The following is a 17,343-nucleotide window of genomic DNA, read 5'->3' on the forward strand; positions in this document are numbered from 1 at the left end:
AATTAATCTATTCACTTGTGGAAACTTAGCTCTAATATGTTCGGCAACACGTTGCAGTCCATGAGCCACACATGTAAAATGGAGCATATTGGGATAAAACCCCTGCAAAGCAGTTGCAGCCCTAAGCATATATGCTGCAGCATCACAATACATCACTAATACCTTTTCCTCTTTCATCTCAGTCAGCCACAGAGCTCTTCATCCATCATTCACAAATCTCGCAATAGTTGTCAGGTTGTAGCTTCCCCATCACAAGATTTCCAATAAATCTACCCTTAGCATCTGTTGTTTCATCAACAGCAACCCATATGAAAGAATTTCCTATATACTGTCTTATGTTGTGCATTACCTCATCGTAACAGACTTGAAGATAATTCTTGCATAGTGTTGATTGGTTAGGAACATGTTGCTTGCAGTATTTTTCCAGAAAAGATGTGAATTCAGGCACTTCAAGTTTATACCATGCAATATTGGCTGCGATCATTGCACTGCATAGGTCTTTATAAAAAGGGTTACTTGAAGGTGAAGGCTGCATCTGTGTTAAAAGGATTTGTTTCTTTTGTAGACCTAACTGTTGGTTTTTTCTATGCAGAGCACTTCGTGCATGTTGATCAAGCTGGTATTTCATGGAACATGCGATATGTTTGTTGCATGCTTGGCAAATCACTACTTTGCCATCAGTTGCAAAGGACTCGTCAACTGCAATCCATGATTTTAACTTTGAAGCCAGCGAGGACGCTACTGGTGCCATATTGACTCTAGAGGAAACTGATGTTCATGAACTATGTTCTTCAGCTGTTCAAAATAAACTAAAACCTAATTGAGACATTTCAAAGGAAGACAGCTCTAACAACATATTTGGAAATTCCTAAGTACATAACAGAGAGGGCAGAGGAATGCGCTTAGAAAAAGAATCCTGGAAACTCCAACATGAAAGTGGCTAGTTGTAAAGCAATTAACTCTAAAAGGGATGAAAGATTTAAGACTGGCACATGTAAAGTAACAGTTTTCCTGCAGCTAATTGGAACCTTTAGAATAACCTATTTCGCAAGGGTCTCTACCTGCACCTATCATTATCTATCGCACGGCATATATGACAGGAGAATATGTCAGTGAAAGTCATGTGCCTGCCCGGAATTCGAGCGGAAAAGTTGAACAAAAAAATAGAGGAAATGAGGAAGTAGTAATTCTTCACGAAAGGAACTAATGATTTAAAAAGGCAACGAACTGAATATATAATGGGGGACATTTATGATCTAGTGATCTCGACTAAGAAAAAGTTCTCGAAGGCAAAAGTTGTAATTAGTGTAATTTTTAAGTCCTGTTCTATGGAAGTGAAGGGCAAACCGGAAGAAGCTTTTTAATTAGATATAAAGAACATGTCAACGCCGCCAACCACAAAAAGTACTCCGCCATGAGCACTCATATAACAGAGTCCAATCATTCCTTCACTTCCATAGAACAGGACTTAAAAATTTTTTATTTTCATAACAATGGCAATTTACTCAAGGTTTTAGAAACCATTTTTATTAATATAGACCAAAAATGCAATCCCGCTTACAATTTGAATGAAATTTCAGAAACTGTGAACATAATTTTCGAGACATTGCTCAACAGTTCCTATTTTAACAAACCTTCTAACAAGCTTCCACGCAGTCGCTCCCCGCCTATTGGTTCCAGCCTTCCCCTACTCTCCCCTCATACCAGCTCCCATCAGGCACGGCCTCCATCGTTCGCCTCCAGTTAGCCACAAACATCCATATCACGCCGAGCTAGTCATTCTTGGGTAGGTGAGAACGTAAGTAATCAGATGTGTCGCATTTTATTTTTATTTTCATTCATTCTTCTTTTGTATTACAAGATACATTAAAACTTGCCTGCTTTTAACGTTAATAATAGCCGTCTTTCTCGTTCTAGGGCCCTCCACTGCACGATCTACATACGATATTACGATCAGATATTCCGCCTAATTTCTTAACAAGACTTGTCAACACCATCACGCCAATAAGACGTTCTCAATATCTTTTTACTGGAATCCTCACTCATGTTTATCACTTATTTATAGATCGTCTTTATTCTACTGAAACTAAACATTGTGCTCCTTATGAAGATTTTACCGACACATCAGAATACTGTATGTCAACACAGCACCATCAAGTCAAGCCGAGAAGAACTTTAATACTATCTTTACTGAATCATCTCAAGTGTTCAATTTTTAAATTTCACTTTCAACAATATTCTAGTGTTATACTCAGAACATTCCAGCACATTCTTCACTATTTTAATTGACGCATTCGGCAATCCGAACTATTTTAATGTGTTGTTTTTTGTCCTTGTCCTTTGCGCTTGATCTTAAAACTTTTCGGCTGATGATGTCTACAAGATAGATGAAACATGTTCCGTTATATTTTAAAAATGTTATTTAAATAATTAAATAATAAAACTTTTAGTATTGTAAAGGTGGAACGTTTGACCGTGCACTTAATGTATACGTACGACAATACGGGCTTTATAATGAAATTCATTTTATGCAACAATCACCAACCAATGAAATCAACTCAAGAAGAAGAGGGGGGCAGTTGGAGGCAAGACAATCCAGGGAGAAAAGAAGAAAAGAAACGTAAGCCAGCGTTTAATTTGAAAGACATTTGGGCCAGAAAAGGGTTGACTAGGTCTGAGGAAGCCAGGGGTTTGGAAGAGGAAATAGTTAGCTTCCCAAATGGATCCATTATACAGTTAGGAAGAGCACGAATGACGAGAAGTAAGGCGTTGGCGACAGCAGATATACCCACAAATAAATAGCTAGACTGGGCCTTGGGATTAATAAATATCGACGGTATATTGAGAAAACTGGGAAATTATGAAGTTGGAGATCTAATGCGAGATAATGAGATTAATGGGATGGTAGAGACTTGGTTGCCGGGGAGGCTATAATGTAAAAATACGGTACCGGGTTTAAGGTCTGGAATAGAACGAAACATAATAGGAGCCTGGAAGGGCGTTACCCGGAAGGGATATCAGTGATCGTAAAATATGAAATATGCAATCAGGTAGAGGCATGGACATCGGGATGCGAGGAAATGATTTGAGTGAAAATAAAGGAAGGAAATCAGAGTGGGAGAGAGATTTTCGTAGGTTTTGCTTTCAACCAACCACCAGGGTCCCCATTTGTGAAGAAAAACTTCTTTGAAGATCTTATTGATGTTGTAAACCAGATTAAATTAGAAGATGAGGAAGAGGGAATAGTTATAATGGGTGATTTCAACGCAAGGGTTGGCGTAAAGAATCCATTATACGATAGAGAAATTGATGAAATGTTAATACAAGGAAGGAGAAGTAAAGACAAAGTGTGTAACAAAAATGCTGAGAAATTGCTGGGAATGTGTGCGATAGGGAAATGGTACATTTTGAATGGAGGCTGGTTGGGGGACGAATCAGGTAACTGAACATACATAGTCGAGTCAAGAGGGAGTGTTATAGACTTGATATTGGCTTCTATTGAGGCTTAAATTATGTTAAGGAAATTCAGGTAAAAAATTGGACAGCGTTTCATCATTTCCCAGCTGATATTCGATTACTGATAGGCGAAGGTAAACAAGAAGGAGAACAGCATTTTAACTATGTACAGAGAATACGGGTGGAGTGAGGAACATAGAGACGAATTTAGGGACTACTACAGGGGGAAGACTTTTGAAATTTTGAAGAAAGATAGGTATTGACAATATGATAGAGGATAATAACATAGATGAAGCAATAAGAATGGTTGAAAGATCAACAGGATTAGCTGGTAAAAATGGTTGTGAGTAAGAGAAGGGAATATAAACAAAACGTATGGTATTCTGATGAGTTTAAAGAAAAGAAAAATCAAGTGATGAAGGCATAAACATGTACCGAAATGAGGGATCTCAGGTTTTATGAGCAGATTTCTGGATACACTCAGTAAGATTTACACCGGTATTTTAGCAAACAGAATTATGAAATGGGCAGGAGATTACTCTATACTCTCAGTGTACCAGTCAGGATTTAGGAAAGGAATGAGAACTGCAGATAATATATTTTTAATTAAAACAATAATAGATAAATACATAAGGAGGAAAGGATGTAGAACATATATTGCAGCAATAGACCTGCAAAAAGCTTTTGTTTTGTTTAGCAGACGGGCTGTCGTTGCGAAGCTGGTTGGAATAGGGATGTCAAATAAAATGATTAAAGCCATAGAAGAATTATATGCAGAAGTGATATGCATGATTAAAGTTAAAGAAGATCTAATGATAGGCAGGACACACTCGAATATCAGACTTAAGCAGGGATGTAAATTATCACCAATATTGCTTTTACTTTTTATTAAATATCTGCAATCAAGAATGTATTGATCAGTGATAGGTCTTCGAATGGATCTAATTGCAGACAGCATGTCAGTCAATAGATATGAGGAAGGGAAACGTTGCATCCACTTTGTGAATAATGACGATAAAGCAGGGCCGGAACTAGAAGATTTGTCAGGGAAGGGGGCAAAGATCAGTTTGCCGCCCCCCATCCCCCGATCCCCCTCCTCTACCACTGAAATATAATACCTCCGAAAGCTATTTTTTTGGATGCGGCAGTTGAAATTACACACCATATGTATACTATTAAGAAGTTTTATTTATGACAAACACCTATATTAATACACATTAATACATACATTACACTTATATTGAAAAACACTTATAATAATACACTTATACATGACTAATACAAATAATTGGTTTGTAGTGTAACTCAATTGTAACTACGCAAAAAAAAATGTATTGTACCTCAAAAGTGAATTCTTCGAGCCTTCTTAGCTGTTGATAAGGGATGCTCGTTTGTGTTCAGTAGATATTATACTTAGATTAGAGACTCTCTCCTGTCCCATTGTACTTCTCTTGTAGTTTTTGATGATTTTGAGCTTGCTAAAACTTCGTTCTCCAGATGACACTGTAACTGGCAACGTCAGAAACATTCTCAGTGCAGTAGTAATGTTGGGGTAACATTCCTCTAGTTTATTTTTATAAATAAGGCTTAAAATTTCTCTTGATGTGGCTTCCTTTAAATTTTCGTCAACTGATAAAACGTGGTGCTTGAAACATTCTATTTCAAATTTAAATTCTTCAATGTTGAGATCAGCAGTGTAGATATTTGCCAATTCTTCTGCTTTCATTTTGCATTTCTTTAATTCGAACGCCATTCAAAAATCCAAACTTGCTGTTTATGTTTTCCAAAGCCTTAAACCTGTCACTGAGTTCTGTAATCATCTGGTCAATAACCTCTAACATAGCTACTTGGTACACATTCTCAGTACTTATCGGAGCTTCATCGCCACAGAGCTCATCAGACCTTTTTTTCTTTTTTCGTTGTCTTATTTCTGAGAACTCAGATGGTAGATCACTCATGCTTGCCAAGAATTTACCCTCAGTAATGGCCTCAGATGGAGAAAACTCTCTGCAAGACTTCAAGAGCGTTAAAAGACCTTGAAGATTCCGGGCAGCCAAATCTACTGTTACATCTTTTCTTTGCAAAAACTCATTGACATGATTGATCTTTTTGAACAAAGCTTGCCAAAATATGTGAAAACAATGAATTCAAGTTTCCCAATATTTTTCAAAAGGGAGCTGGCCTCACTCTTAGTTTGAGGTGTTGAGAGATCATGGTTTTTAAGATCCTCTAGAGCCTGCACAACTTTATCGTAATGTTTATACACAGCTTCGACCGCATCTAATCTTGCAGACCATATTGTATTGCTTTCAGATTTCATTGTCAGTGGCACATATTTTCGGAGAACTTCCCAGCGTGAAGTTGAAGCCGCAAAGAAAGAATACATACTGTTCAAAGTTCCGAAAAAAATCTGAGCCTCAATAGTAGCAGTGGCCGCATTAGCACCAACTAAATTGAGGGAGTGAGCAGCACATGGGACAAAATATGCTAGCTCATTCTCCTGAAGTAGCCTGGACTGTACTCCTTTATACCTTCCAGTTATATTTGCCCCATTGTCGTAGGATTAGCCTCTACAGTTCTCTAAGTTTAGTCCATCTTTGTCTAATTTTTTAGGATTTCGTGGCTGAGACCTTCACCTGCTTTGTCACTGAGAAAAATCAATAAAACTTTCTTCTACCTCCGATGTATTTGTTTTGACGTAACGAACTACTTGAGTCACTGTGACTGATATCCGGAGTGCAGTCAAATATTAAGGAATAATATTCCGCATCCAAAATGTCTTGCATTATCTTTTGCCTTATGTTATTGGCAATAATTTCAAGGAACTCATCTTGTATTTTATGTGAGAAACATGAGACTTGCCCTTTCTTATGCCGCTCAATATGTTGTAGAAGAGGGACATTGTAATGAGATATAAGAAATTTCGACTGGATGGGTCGCTGAATTGACAGTCTTCTATAGTTCCTCGGAATGGACTCCCTTGCTTTGCTAAGAATAGAATAGCATCGACAATGCAGCGCAATACCGCCTTCCAGTGAGACACTTCTTGATGGATCTGGTTTTGGAGTTCTGCATCAATACCTCCCTTTCCTAAACAAGATTCTAAAGCTTCCCACTAACGAAAGCAAAGTTTGTGGTTGGATAAATTTTCATGACGAGATTAATGGTTTGTAATGAATTTTCATGTTCAGGCAATTTTTCACTGATTTTTCTCCAATTAGTGAGTCCTTTTTTCTTTAGCTAAGGAAGGCACTTGATTTGATGCTAAGTGTGAAAACAACCTGCAGGGAACACAATATAGAGGTTTCTTACTTTCACTATAGCCTAACCATGATCTCTTTACTTTCTCTCCGCTCTTGAGAACTTTATAAAACCAATTTTTGGTTAAGTTACGTCGTTTTCTGCTGCTATTACTTAAATTTGGCTCAATCAGATTTTCAAAGCTAATTTTTGTTATCTACGGTAACACCTTTCAGAATCTGAAAAACTCTGTGACTATGAACCAGGATCCCTAAAATCGAAGGAAAACTAGGACGTTTCTTGAAGACCAGCTGTAGAGTCTGGGCGAGATAATAATTCATCTGCGTCGCTTAAGTGCGGCCAGTATCCAGTATTCGGGAGATAGTAGGTTCGAACCCCACTGTCGGCAGCCCTGAAAATGGTTTTCCGTGGTTTCCCATTTTCACACCAGGCAAATGCTGGGGCTGTACCTTAATCAAGGCCACGGCCGCTTCCTTCCCACTCCTAGCCCTTTCCTGTTCCATCGTCGCCATAAGACGTACCGTGTCGGTGCGACGTAAAGCAACTAGCAAAAAAAAAAAAAAAAAAAAAAAAACATCTTCATTCGCTTCACCAGTAGGACTGAGTTTCTTGCAAAGTTCGACATGTTGCGTGCCTTCCTCTCCAGCTTCAACGTCATCTAAAATATTAAAAGCCGGGATTAAAATTCAATCAGTAATATGGTTATATTACAAAATGAAGTATTAAAAAAATTGCCGTAGAGTCCGATAAGGCAAAATTAATTCATCTCTTTCCTAATGTGCTATAATTTAATTATTGAAATAAAAATGATTTACTTACCTGGTTTTTCTTTTGAGCCTTCATTTTCATTAACATTAGGTTTTTAAAAAAATGCTTCTAATTTTGGTGTTTGTGACAGCACAAAGCTTTCTTTCTTCCTTTTTTTGTTTGGCAAGTTGTCTATACTCGGCTCCACTAAGTCGTTTTCTGCCAATTTGGAAACTGATAAAAACGCAGCTCAAAGTGTACTAAACAATTCCGTTTTCCAAATGCTGATAAACGGTAACACGAATAACTAACCAACACTCCGAACACTAATAACTAAATACTAAATGCAAATAAAATAAAACAACTGTCGGTTCCTATCAACACACGCAGACAACAGTGTACGCAGGCTACATGTGTAGCCGTCGATAACGACAACGATGACTGCAGGTGTCTGTTTAGTTTAATGTTTATTGGAAGCAGAGGGGAGCATGAGGAGAAAGGGGGTGAGGTAGATGAGACGCTCGCTCATCGCATCAAGGTCAGACTGTTTTCGAGTCCCCGAACCCGCTGCCGAGCGCTCAGTAGGCATAACAGTATAAGACTCACTCCAGACCCATGAATTACGTTAATTCTTGTGTCGTGTCTTATAATGAAGAATATAATTTGCTATACAGTGTCAGTGTAATAAAGTTGGTGAATTGGCAACAAAATTAAATAAAATTAAACAATATTAATTGTGGTATTATTATTTTGAAAAATTAAATAACTTATTATTATTTTTAATAAACTTCAATTTTGCTGCCCCCTGAAACCTGCCGCCCGGGGCACGTGCTCCCCCTGCCCCGCCCTAGTTCCGGGCCTGCGATAAAGATGATCAGATGCCTGATAAATTATGGAAAGTACGTCCTGTTGTTTCCACCTTGCACCAAACTTTCCATGAAGATGTTAATCCTAAAGAACATCAGAGTGTGGATGAAATATTGGTACCTTTCAAAGGCAGGAGTCATTTGAAACAGTATTTGAAGAGCAGGCCAAAAAGGTGGGGCTTCAAAATTTGGATAAGAGCTAGTGTAGATGGTTATGTTCACTGTTTTGAACTTTATGAAGGAGCCAAGCAACAAGATAGGAGCGCACTAGGACCTATTGGTGACACTGTTGTTAGGCTTTGCCATGGAATTGAAAGGAAGAATTACAAATTATTCATAGACAATTTATTTACATCAGTCCTTTTGCTGGAGCACTTGAAATTGCAAGAAATTTATGTTGTAGAAACTGTGCATTTGAATAGAATTCCCAACATTCAGACAAAACTTGTGGATGGGAAGCAGCTTCCACGAGTATCATGCTCAATTGCAACATCCTGTGACAACATGACTGTTGTATGCTGGAAGGACATGAGGGTGGTGCACTTACTCTCAACATATGCTGGTGCACAACCAGAGAATGAAGTGGAAAGATGGGACAGGAAGGAGAAAAGAACTGTATCCATTGCAAGACCTTTTGCTGTTGGAGAGTGTATAATAAATTATTGGGTAGTGGAGACATGATGGACAGAATTATTTCCCACTATCCCCATGGGTTTAACAGCAAAAAATGGTATCTAAGACTGTTTTTTCACCTCCTAAATATGGCTACTTTGAATGCATGGCTGTGTTACAGGGAAAAAATTGAAAATATCCCTCTGCTTACATTCAAGGCTGTTGTTGCTACATTTCTTTTTCTGATAGGGACCACTCCTCAAAGCCAAAAACGAGGTTGCCCTTCAACTGAGGGGGAAGATGAAACAGTTGCCAAGAAGAGGCAACCAGTGAAAAGAGCTGACGGACTGGTATGATGGCAGAGGACACTATCCAAAGAAAGTAACAGCAAACCAAGCACCAAGATGCCATGATAAATTCTGTAAGAAATGTACCAGGTACGTCTGTAAGAAATGTGAGGAACCTGTGTGCCCAGAATGTATGAAAAGTTTTCATTATCAATGAAAAACATTGTTTGTTGACCTTGGATTTTAAATATTAAGAAATCCTAGTGTAGTAATGTTATAAGTAAGTGTATTAAGGAAATATAAATATCATACCTACTTAATGTCTTCATTGTTAACTCAGATATTGGTTATCAGGTGCGTGATGGCATCAAATGATGCCAGGATCCATAGGTCCTTTATGTGGGCCCTTATAATGAAAACGTTATTATCTTGTAATTTTGTAGGGCACCCAGAGCAAGATTTCACAAAAATATTTTTTTTTCTGAATGGAAGTTAATTCATGCAAGAAGAGGTTAATGATGTAATTGACTGTCAGGGGAAGGAAGATAGAACAAGCCCCTGCTTACATAACAAAGACATTTCTGGCCTAGTTTTGGCTGACGGCATCCTTCTGTTCTCACTAACAACAGTCGCTATGCAAAACAGTCTTAAGGAATCGGCCGAATATTGCAGCTCATGGAATTTGAAAATAAATATCAACAATACAAAAGTAATGGTTTGTAAAAGAGGAAATAAATTAAAGGGAAACGAAAGACGCTGGTGGTCAGAAGGTGTAGAATTAGAAGTTGTAAATAAATTATAATATCTACGAATCATAATAACATCGAATGGGATGTGGAAGGAACAAACAAGACGTGCCAAATTGAAAGGATTTACTGCCCTATCAAGTACAAGGTCTTTAGAGTGGAAGATGCCAAATAAGGAATACAAGCTGCATAAAAATATTTTAAATGCTCTTGTGATATCAAGAACACTGTATGGTGCAGAAATGTGGGGTATCAAAGTAGATTAAAAAAATTAGATGTAATAAGTAACAAATTCTCTAAAATAATAATGGGTCTACCAGAAAGCACAGCAAATAGTGGAGCTTGAAGCCTATGTGAAGATATCAGAATCCAAGCAGATATAAGCAGGAAAGTAGTAAAACATTGGTCAAGATTAAGAAGGGGAGATGGGAGCGAAATATTGAACCTAGCATACCAACACCAGATGGAACACCTAGATGATGATTATTGGGTGTCAAAAGTGAAAAGTATGCTAGACAGAATAGGAATTGGGAGAATACTGGGATAAAGAGATGAACAGTAAAGAGAAGAGATTCATAAAATAAGTAATGATTAGAGTGAGGGACATAGAGAAACAGATGATTAGGGCACAATGTGAAACCAAAAGAACACTATCAGAATTTTGTGAAATTATTCAAAATATGTCAATAAGGAAAGAAATACTCCCAGATAGAGAACTAAGCCGTATGATGTGCTGGCTAATGGGGATATTATTAAAATAAGGGACTGAGAGGGAAACATAATGAAAGTCATTGTTCACTCTGTGGAGAAATAATGGAAGAGGATCATCTATTGAGAGTATGTAGGGGAAATGATGCACTGAGAACCAAATATTTTGGTGATGAATATCAATTAAAAGTCGAAAGAGGGAAGGAATTTTATACAATAGCTAAATTGTTGAACAAAGAATGGATCACTCCACGACGAATAGCAAAGTTTTTCTTGTATTTTAAGAAGTATGTGGCATAAGGAAATGAAAAGAGATTAGCACTAACTAAAAGTATTTTTACTGTTAAACAAATACTTGCACCAAAAATAATAAAGGTAATATACATGGTGACATTAAAGCAAGCATTGGAATAGTGTGATATACCTGAAAAGCTTCTTAAATGCCTGTGAAAGCGCTTTTGTGTCTTGCCTGAAAAGGTTTGACATAATATGTAGTATCTGCTGGAAAGTAGGTATTTACAATTATTTAAATTATTTCTGCTGTGAAGTAGAAGTGTGTGTTATTTGATAGTTTGCCGCAAGGTGAGCTGTTATATTGTATATTTGATAATTATCATTTTTGCTTTAAGTGTATAAATAGGCTAAGGAAAGATACATGTTGTCCTAGACAGTAAAGCATTGCTAACGTCTAGGACAAAACAAATTATATTCAGTATAGTTGAACAAATATAAGAGGAAAATGTAAAAAATGTAATGCATGTATCAAAATTGAACAAAGTGCAATAAAAGATTGCTCTCTCTTTCCCTTAATTCCCGATATCGGAACTAGGGGATGGGAGCACTCCCATTCATTCATTCATTCATTCATTCATTCATAGAAGGCAGTTTGGGTAGGATTCCAGCAATATATAGCAGATATCTTGGATTCAGGAGTTGAAATGGACTGTATCGAGTTTGATCTGTCTAAGGCATATGATAGGGTGGATCATGGGAGACTACTGGCAGAAAATGAATGCACTTAGACTAGACTAAAGAGTAACTGTATGGGTTATTATATTTCTAGAAAATAGACCTGCAGTCGCTTAAGTGCGGTCAGTATCCAGTATTCGGGAGATAGTGGGTTCGAACCCTACGGTCGGTAGCCCTAAAGATAGTTTTCCGTGGTTTCCCATTTTCACACCAGGCAAATTCAGGGGCTGTACCTTAATTAAGGCCACGGCCGCTTCCTTCCAAGTCCTAGCCCATCCCATCGTCACCAATAGCAAAAAAAAAAAAAAAAAAAAGAGAAAATAGATCTCAGAGAATTAGAGCAGGCAAAGCTTTATCTGACCCTGTAATAATTAAGATGGGAATTCCTCAAGGCAGTACTATTGGACATTTGTTTGTTATATATGTAAATGATATGAGTAAAGAAGTGGAATCAGAGATAAGGCTTTTGGCGGATGATGCTATTCTGTATAGAGTAATAAATAAGTTACAAGATTGTTAGAAACTGCAAAATGACCTTGCTAATGTTGTGAGGTTGACAGCAGGCAATGGTATGATGATAAACAGGGTTAAAGACAGGTTGTGAGTTTCACAAGTAGGAAAAGTCCTCTCAGTTTTACTTCCTGCGTTGATGGGGTGAAAGTTCCTTATGGCTTCTGTAAGTACCTAGGTGTTAATGTAAGGAAAGATCTTCATTGGTGTAATCACATAACTGGGATTGTAAATAAAGGGTACAGATCTCTGCACATGGTTATGAGGATGTTTAGGGGTTTTAGTAAAGATGTAAATGAGAGGGCATGTAAGTCGCTGGTAAGACCCCAAATAGAGTATGGTTCCAGTATATGAGACCCTCACCAGGAATACTTGATTCAAGAACTGCAAAACATCCAAAGAAAAGCAGCTCGATTTGTTCTGGGTGATTTCCGACAAAAGAGTAGCGTTACAAAAATGTTGCAAAGTTTGGACTGGGAAGACTTGGGAGAAAGAAGACGAGATGCTCGACTAAGTGGTATGTTCCGAGCTGTCAGCGGAGATATGGCGCTGAATGACATTAGTAGGAAAGATCACGATATGAAGATAAAGTTGAATTCAAGACGATAAACTGGGGCAAATATTAGTTTATAGGAAGGGGAGTTAGGGATTGGAATAACTTACCAAGGGAGATGTTCTATAAATTTCCAATTTTTTATAAATCTTATTAAAAAGGCTAGGAAAACAACAGACAGGGTATCTGCCGCTTGGGCGACTGCCCTGAATCCAGATCAGTAGTGATTAATTTACAATACTGGAATGAAGAGACAGTGTTTAAGGAAATAATTCATCCCACATCTTCTCTATTTATTATTTGACTTATTTCCACTCTATACGATCGTTAATCTTTTCTTCCGTACATACTACATGTTGCGATGCAACAACGGCGTCCGCCATTTTTGTTCCTATCTTACATATTTTGTCATAATGTGAAAGGTCTGAATGTTTGAAGTAAGACAGTCCGTCTGCAACTGAGTGTGGTTGTGATCGCAGAGATATGTAGGAGATGTGGATGAGGTGGTATGGGCGCGATGTCTGAAGTGCTGTGGATTCCGTCGCCTACGTGGCTTTGCGATTTGGCACTGTTGGAAGACAGCCTCATGGAAGACCAACGGAGCATACTTTAGATAGAGTTACGCAAGACATGAAAAAATGGCATTGCCACTGCTGAAGACGCATTTGACCTCAACAAATGGTAAAGACAAAGCAAATAATGTGCAGATCCTACGATTGTGCCATACTAACGTTAGGAAAGAGAGAGTAGGAATGTGTACTACTTTTAATGACTTATTCAAGAACCACGATATAGATCTCTCGATACCGAGCGAGTTGTCGATGTGGTTAAGGTCACGTAGCTGTGAGCTTGCATTCGGGAGATGGTGGTTTCGAATCCAACCATCGGCAGCCCTGAAGATAATTTTTCAAGTTTTCCCCTTTTCACACCAGGCAAATGCTAAGTCTGTACCTTTATTAAAGCCAAAAGGCCACTACCTTCCCAATCCTATTCTTTTCCCATCCTTGCGTCACCGAATACCTTTAGTGTGTTTGTGTGATGTTAAACCACTGGCAAAAATGAAATAAGAACTCTCAATATCCCTATTTGCCACGCGCTGTTGGTGGGGGTAAGGGAATGGAGGAGCGGAAAGGAACTGGCCACCCTACCGCACGTAAACTCCGGCTCAGGAACACCTCTGCGGAGGTTCAGACCTGCCTTCGGGCAGAACAACCCTTACCTAATATCCCTATCAGACTTCAAAAATGCCTACTAATTTACTTCAGTTATGTTTTCCAAAAAAATTAAAAAGGGAATTCACTGTGTAATCCTTTTGTCAATAATCCAAAATGTACATCAATTGTCTGAACACTTTGGAATTTTAGTTTTATACAATCAATCACGCCCCGTTTCTGGCATATTCCCTTGCCTGTACATATATATTTAGGCTAGCTATTTCTCACGTTTAGAATTAGTAGCGAGTAATTGTAAACTTAAATAAATCCTGATCTGTATAATATATAAAACATAGAAGATCTGTGGTTAAGTGTATGTCATATTATTTTCATTATTATTGGTCTAATAATACACCGGTACTGTGTAATGCATATTATAATTGGAGTACAATTCTATTACAGGCACGTGTCATAAAGGTATAAATACCTTATTTCAAATTTGTTTCACCCTAAGAAGAAAAACCTTTGCTTTGGAAATAACACAATGCAAGCTCTAGTGTATTATCTGGACTCATAACTCTCTTCCCATAGAAATACAGTTTAACAGATTGATCTTTCTATAATGAACCTCAAATCTAATACCGTGGCCAAGAGAAAGACCAGTCACTTTTGTTTGTGGTGACTTGTCCTTTAAAGCTTATCTGTGCATGTGTTCTGCCTGTAACTAGGGCTGTCTTGACATAATTCTAACATTCCATGCAGTTATACTACTATGTTTCTAAGGATTTAAGTTTTGATTTTGTAACCTTCGAATTAAAACTTGCAGCTAATTTTTGGTAAGTGAGCTTCCTATAGGACTTGACAATTTCAACAGCTTTTGATATGAGGTTATAGATATTTCACTTCACTAAATCACAGATGATAGACCATTCGTGAAAACTGGGAGTAGGGGAAGCCACTGGCTTAAAAAGTTACCTGATTGCAAACCTGCTTCTCAGGTAAGTTGACTTTCCTGACCTATGCCAATTGAAAAAGTAGCTCAGTACTCTTACCATGAATATAGACACCAGACTGGCCTATGGACGGACCAAGTATAAAGTTGACTTTAATTAAAGTAACTGTCTACAACCAATATAAGCTTCATCCTTATTAACTTACAGCTGCCAAATGTTACAGCAAACAAATCATAGTAGCATGGATTCCAGCATATATCAGTAACATTATTCTTCTTTGTTTTCTCATAAGCAAATTTCCACAACGGTAGAAGTGTTCCCTCTTCCTCACGGAATTCATCTGAAGGATCTTCCCAGTATCTGTAGTCTGCAACAGCGGAGTACAGTTTTCTGATTAGTAGACATATTATCCATGTTTATCATAAACTGCAATCACTATACAGTAAATCAATATAATAAATCAACAGGAACCAACATTTCAAATTTCACCATCCGCCATACCCAAAATTTATATTCATTCTCTGAAGCAAGAAAAGAAGTCCTTTACTGAAAGACTGGTGGCCTAGATATTTGACCCTCACAAGAACATTCATCATACAAACTTTTATTGAAATGTGTAAAGTTTATTAAATATCTGGATGCTATTTCAGATTATCTGCTGCACACTAAATTTTAATATACAAACCATAAAATAGTTCCATCGGATGATTTCAAAGTGAAGTCTCATTATTTGAATTCTGACATCAGATCAATATAAAGTACTAAAAATTGTAAACAAATGAAAAATAGGAGAGAACTAAATGTGAATAGTGGTTAAGATTATATTCCAGAATTGAAATTTTCTTTGCAGTATAAATGACTGGCCTAAAGGTGTCTAAACGTAATCTTTAAACTTTGAAATTAATTCTCCCCCTCACGTTTCTTTGGCATTCACCTAAATCACTTCCTGTCCATAGCAGAATAACATTAATCTTGTACTTTTCGTGGTTTAATTGGCAGGTGCCATGTTCATAAGATCATGCTAGGCGGATGTGTTAGCATTTTAGTCCGTACAACATAGCATTTCTTTAATATTTATAGATTTTACATATTTGTTTTGATAAATTATGAAGAAAACACACTGACTTAAACTGAAGATAATAATTTGTGAAGAATAAACACTAAATACACTAATTACCCTACATAAATTTCACAAGATCAGTTACATCCTGATTGTTGTAATGTTTACATGCATACAAGTGATCTTATTCAGAGAAATAACAGAATATAAATATTCAAGAAATATGTGTTTTATATAGTATGAAATACAACAAAGCATGGAACACAGAGACCAACATTGTCGATTGTAGGGTACTAAGAGGTGATCAGTCCTATCAAGGCATATGTCGTCACTGACACCGCTCTGATGGATGTTGATGGGGCAGCCTGTTCCTATTGGCATTATTTTAAATTTCTAGGGCTTTGTCTGTACAATATGGTGCTGAAATTCTAGATGTGCCAAATCATCATGGCTAGGATTTTGATGACGAAAAAATGTCTAAAATATGATCTATAAAATGACGGTATAAATCCAGTAAAATGATCCGAAAATTTTAAAAATGACGTAAATTTAAAATGAAGTTTAAAATAAATTTATTAATCGGGTTGGTATAGCCTGTATTGATGTTGTTGACATAATTTTAGCACAGAAACAAATGCAAACCCACTGCGTCATACTAACATAAATTTAGTGGATAGCTAATCTAATTTCATAATTTGATGAAGATGCACATAAATACTGGTTAATATTTCAGCCTATTGTTTAATACTGCAAGTTCAGAAGAATTTCTGGGGAACAAAGCAAACAAAACACTAAAATGTTGCCATTGGATAATCGAATGCATTATTGGATTAGAGCATACATGAAAAATGTACACGTAAAATGTGTTATACAGTTTTATCTCATTCCGCATTGCAGTAGATTACAGTCACCATTCGCAGATTCTCCTAAGAAAAATAACGATGGTTGTCGGCCAGCACGTTTTTGTACGTTGAGAAGCTCCTTTCAACGTCTACAGATGCGATAGGAACATACTTGAAATGCACTAAGTCGATTGGTGTGAGTGCCTCTTCAATTCCAGTGATGCTAAAATCTTCACCCGTCAACACCCGAGAGAGAGAGCACAAAACGTTAAAGCTCGAATTCTTGTCAAGAACGCGTTCCAATATGTCTGACAATAACATACCAGAAACACCATGGACATATTTTAATTGTTCTGAGGCTGTTCTGACTAAATTGATCATTATTTCAAGAACCATGCCTCTCTCCTGAAGAGTGTAACACTTGGTGATAAGGAACCGAAATTCGCCTTGATGTACGCTAGTTTTCCCTCCATTTGCGTATATGAAATCAATTATTGGGCCATCTGAATGGCCTTGACAACTTGCTCGTAGTAAACGCAGGCGTCGATCCACGTTCCCCACCGTGTGATGCAAGGCTGCGTTGGTAAAGGAACATCGGGGGCTTCTGCATGATAGAGCC

The 17,343-nt window shown here is 37.5% G+C and overlaps 1 protein-coding gene across 1 annotated transcript in view; it reads right to left on the reverse strand.

Annotated features, from left to right (window-relative positions):
- The window catches only part of LOC136863521 (dynein intermediate chain 2, ciliary-like), a 234,239-nt gene that overhangs the window by 96,628 nt on the left and 120,268 nt on the right, over positions 1 to 17,343 (reverse strand). The window contains exon 6 of the mRNA XM_068225982.1: positions 15,028 to 15,189. Within this exon, the coding sequence (XP_068082083.1) occupies positions 15,028 to 15,189 (162 nt within the window). The remainder of the gene's footprint in view (positions 1 to 15,027; positions 15,190 to 17,343) is intronic.

Source organism: Anabrus simplex, chromosome 2 (assembly GCF_040414725.1).
Source record: "Anabrus simplex isolate iqAnaSimp1 chromosome 2, ASM4041472v1, whole genome shotgun sequence".
In the NCBI taxonomy this organism is placed as follows: Eukaryota; Metazoa; Arthropoda; class Insecta; order Orthoptera; family Tettigoniidae; genus Anabrus; species Anabrus simplex.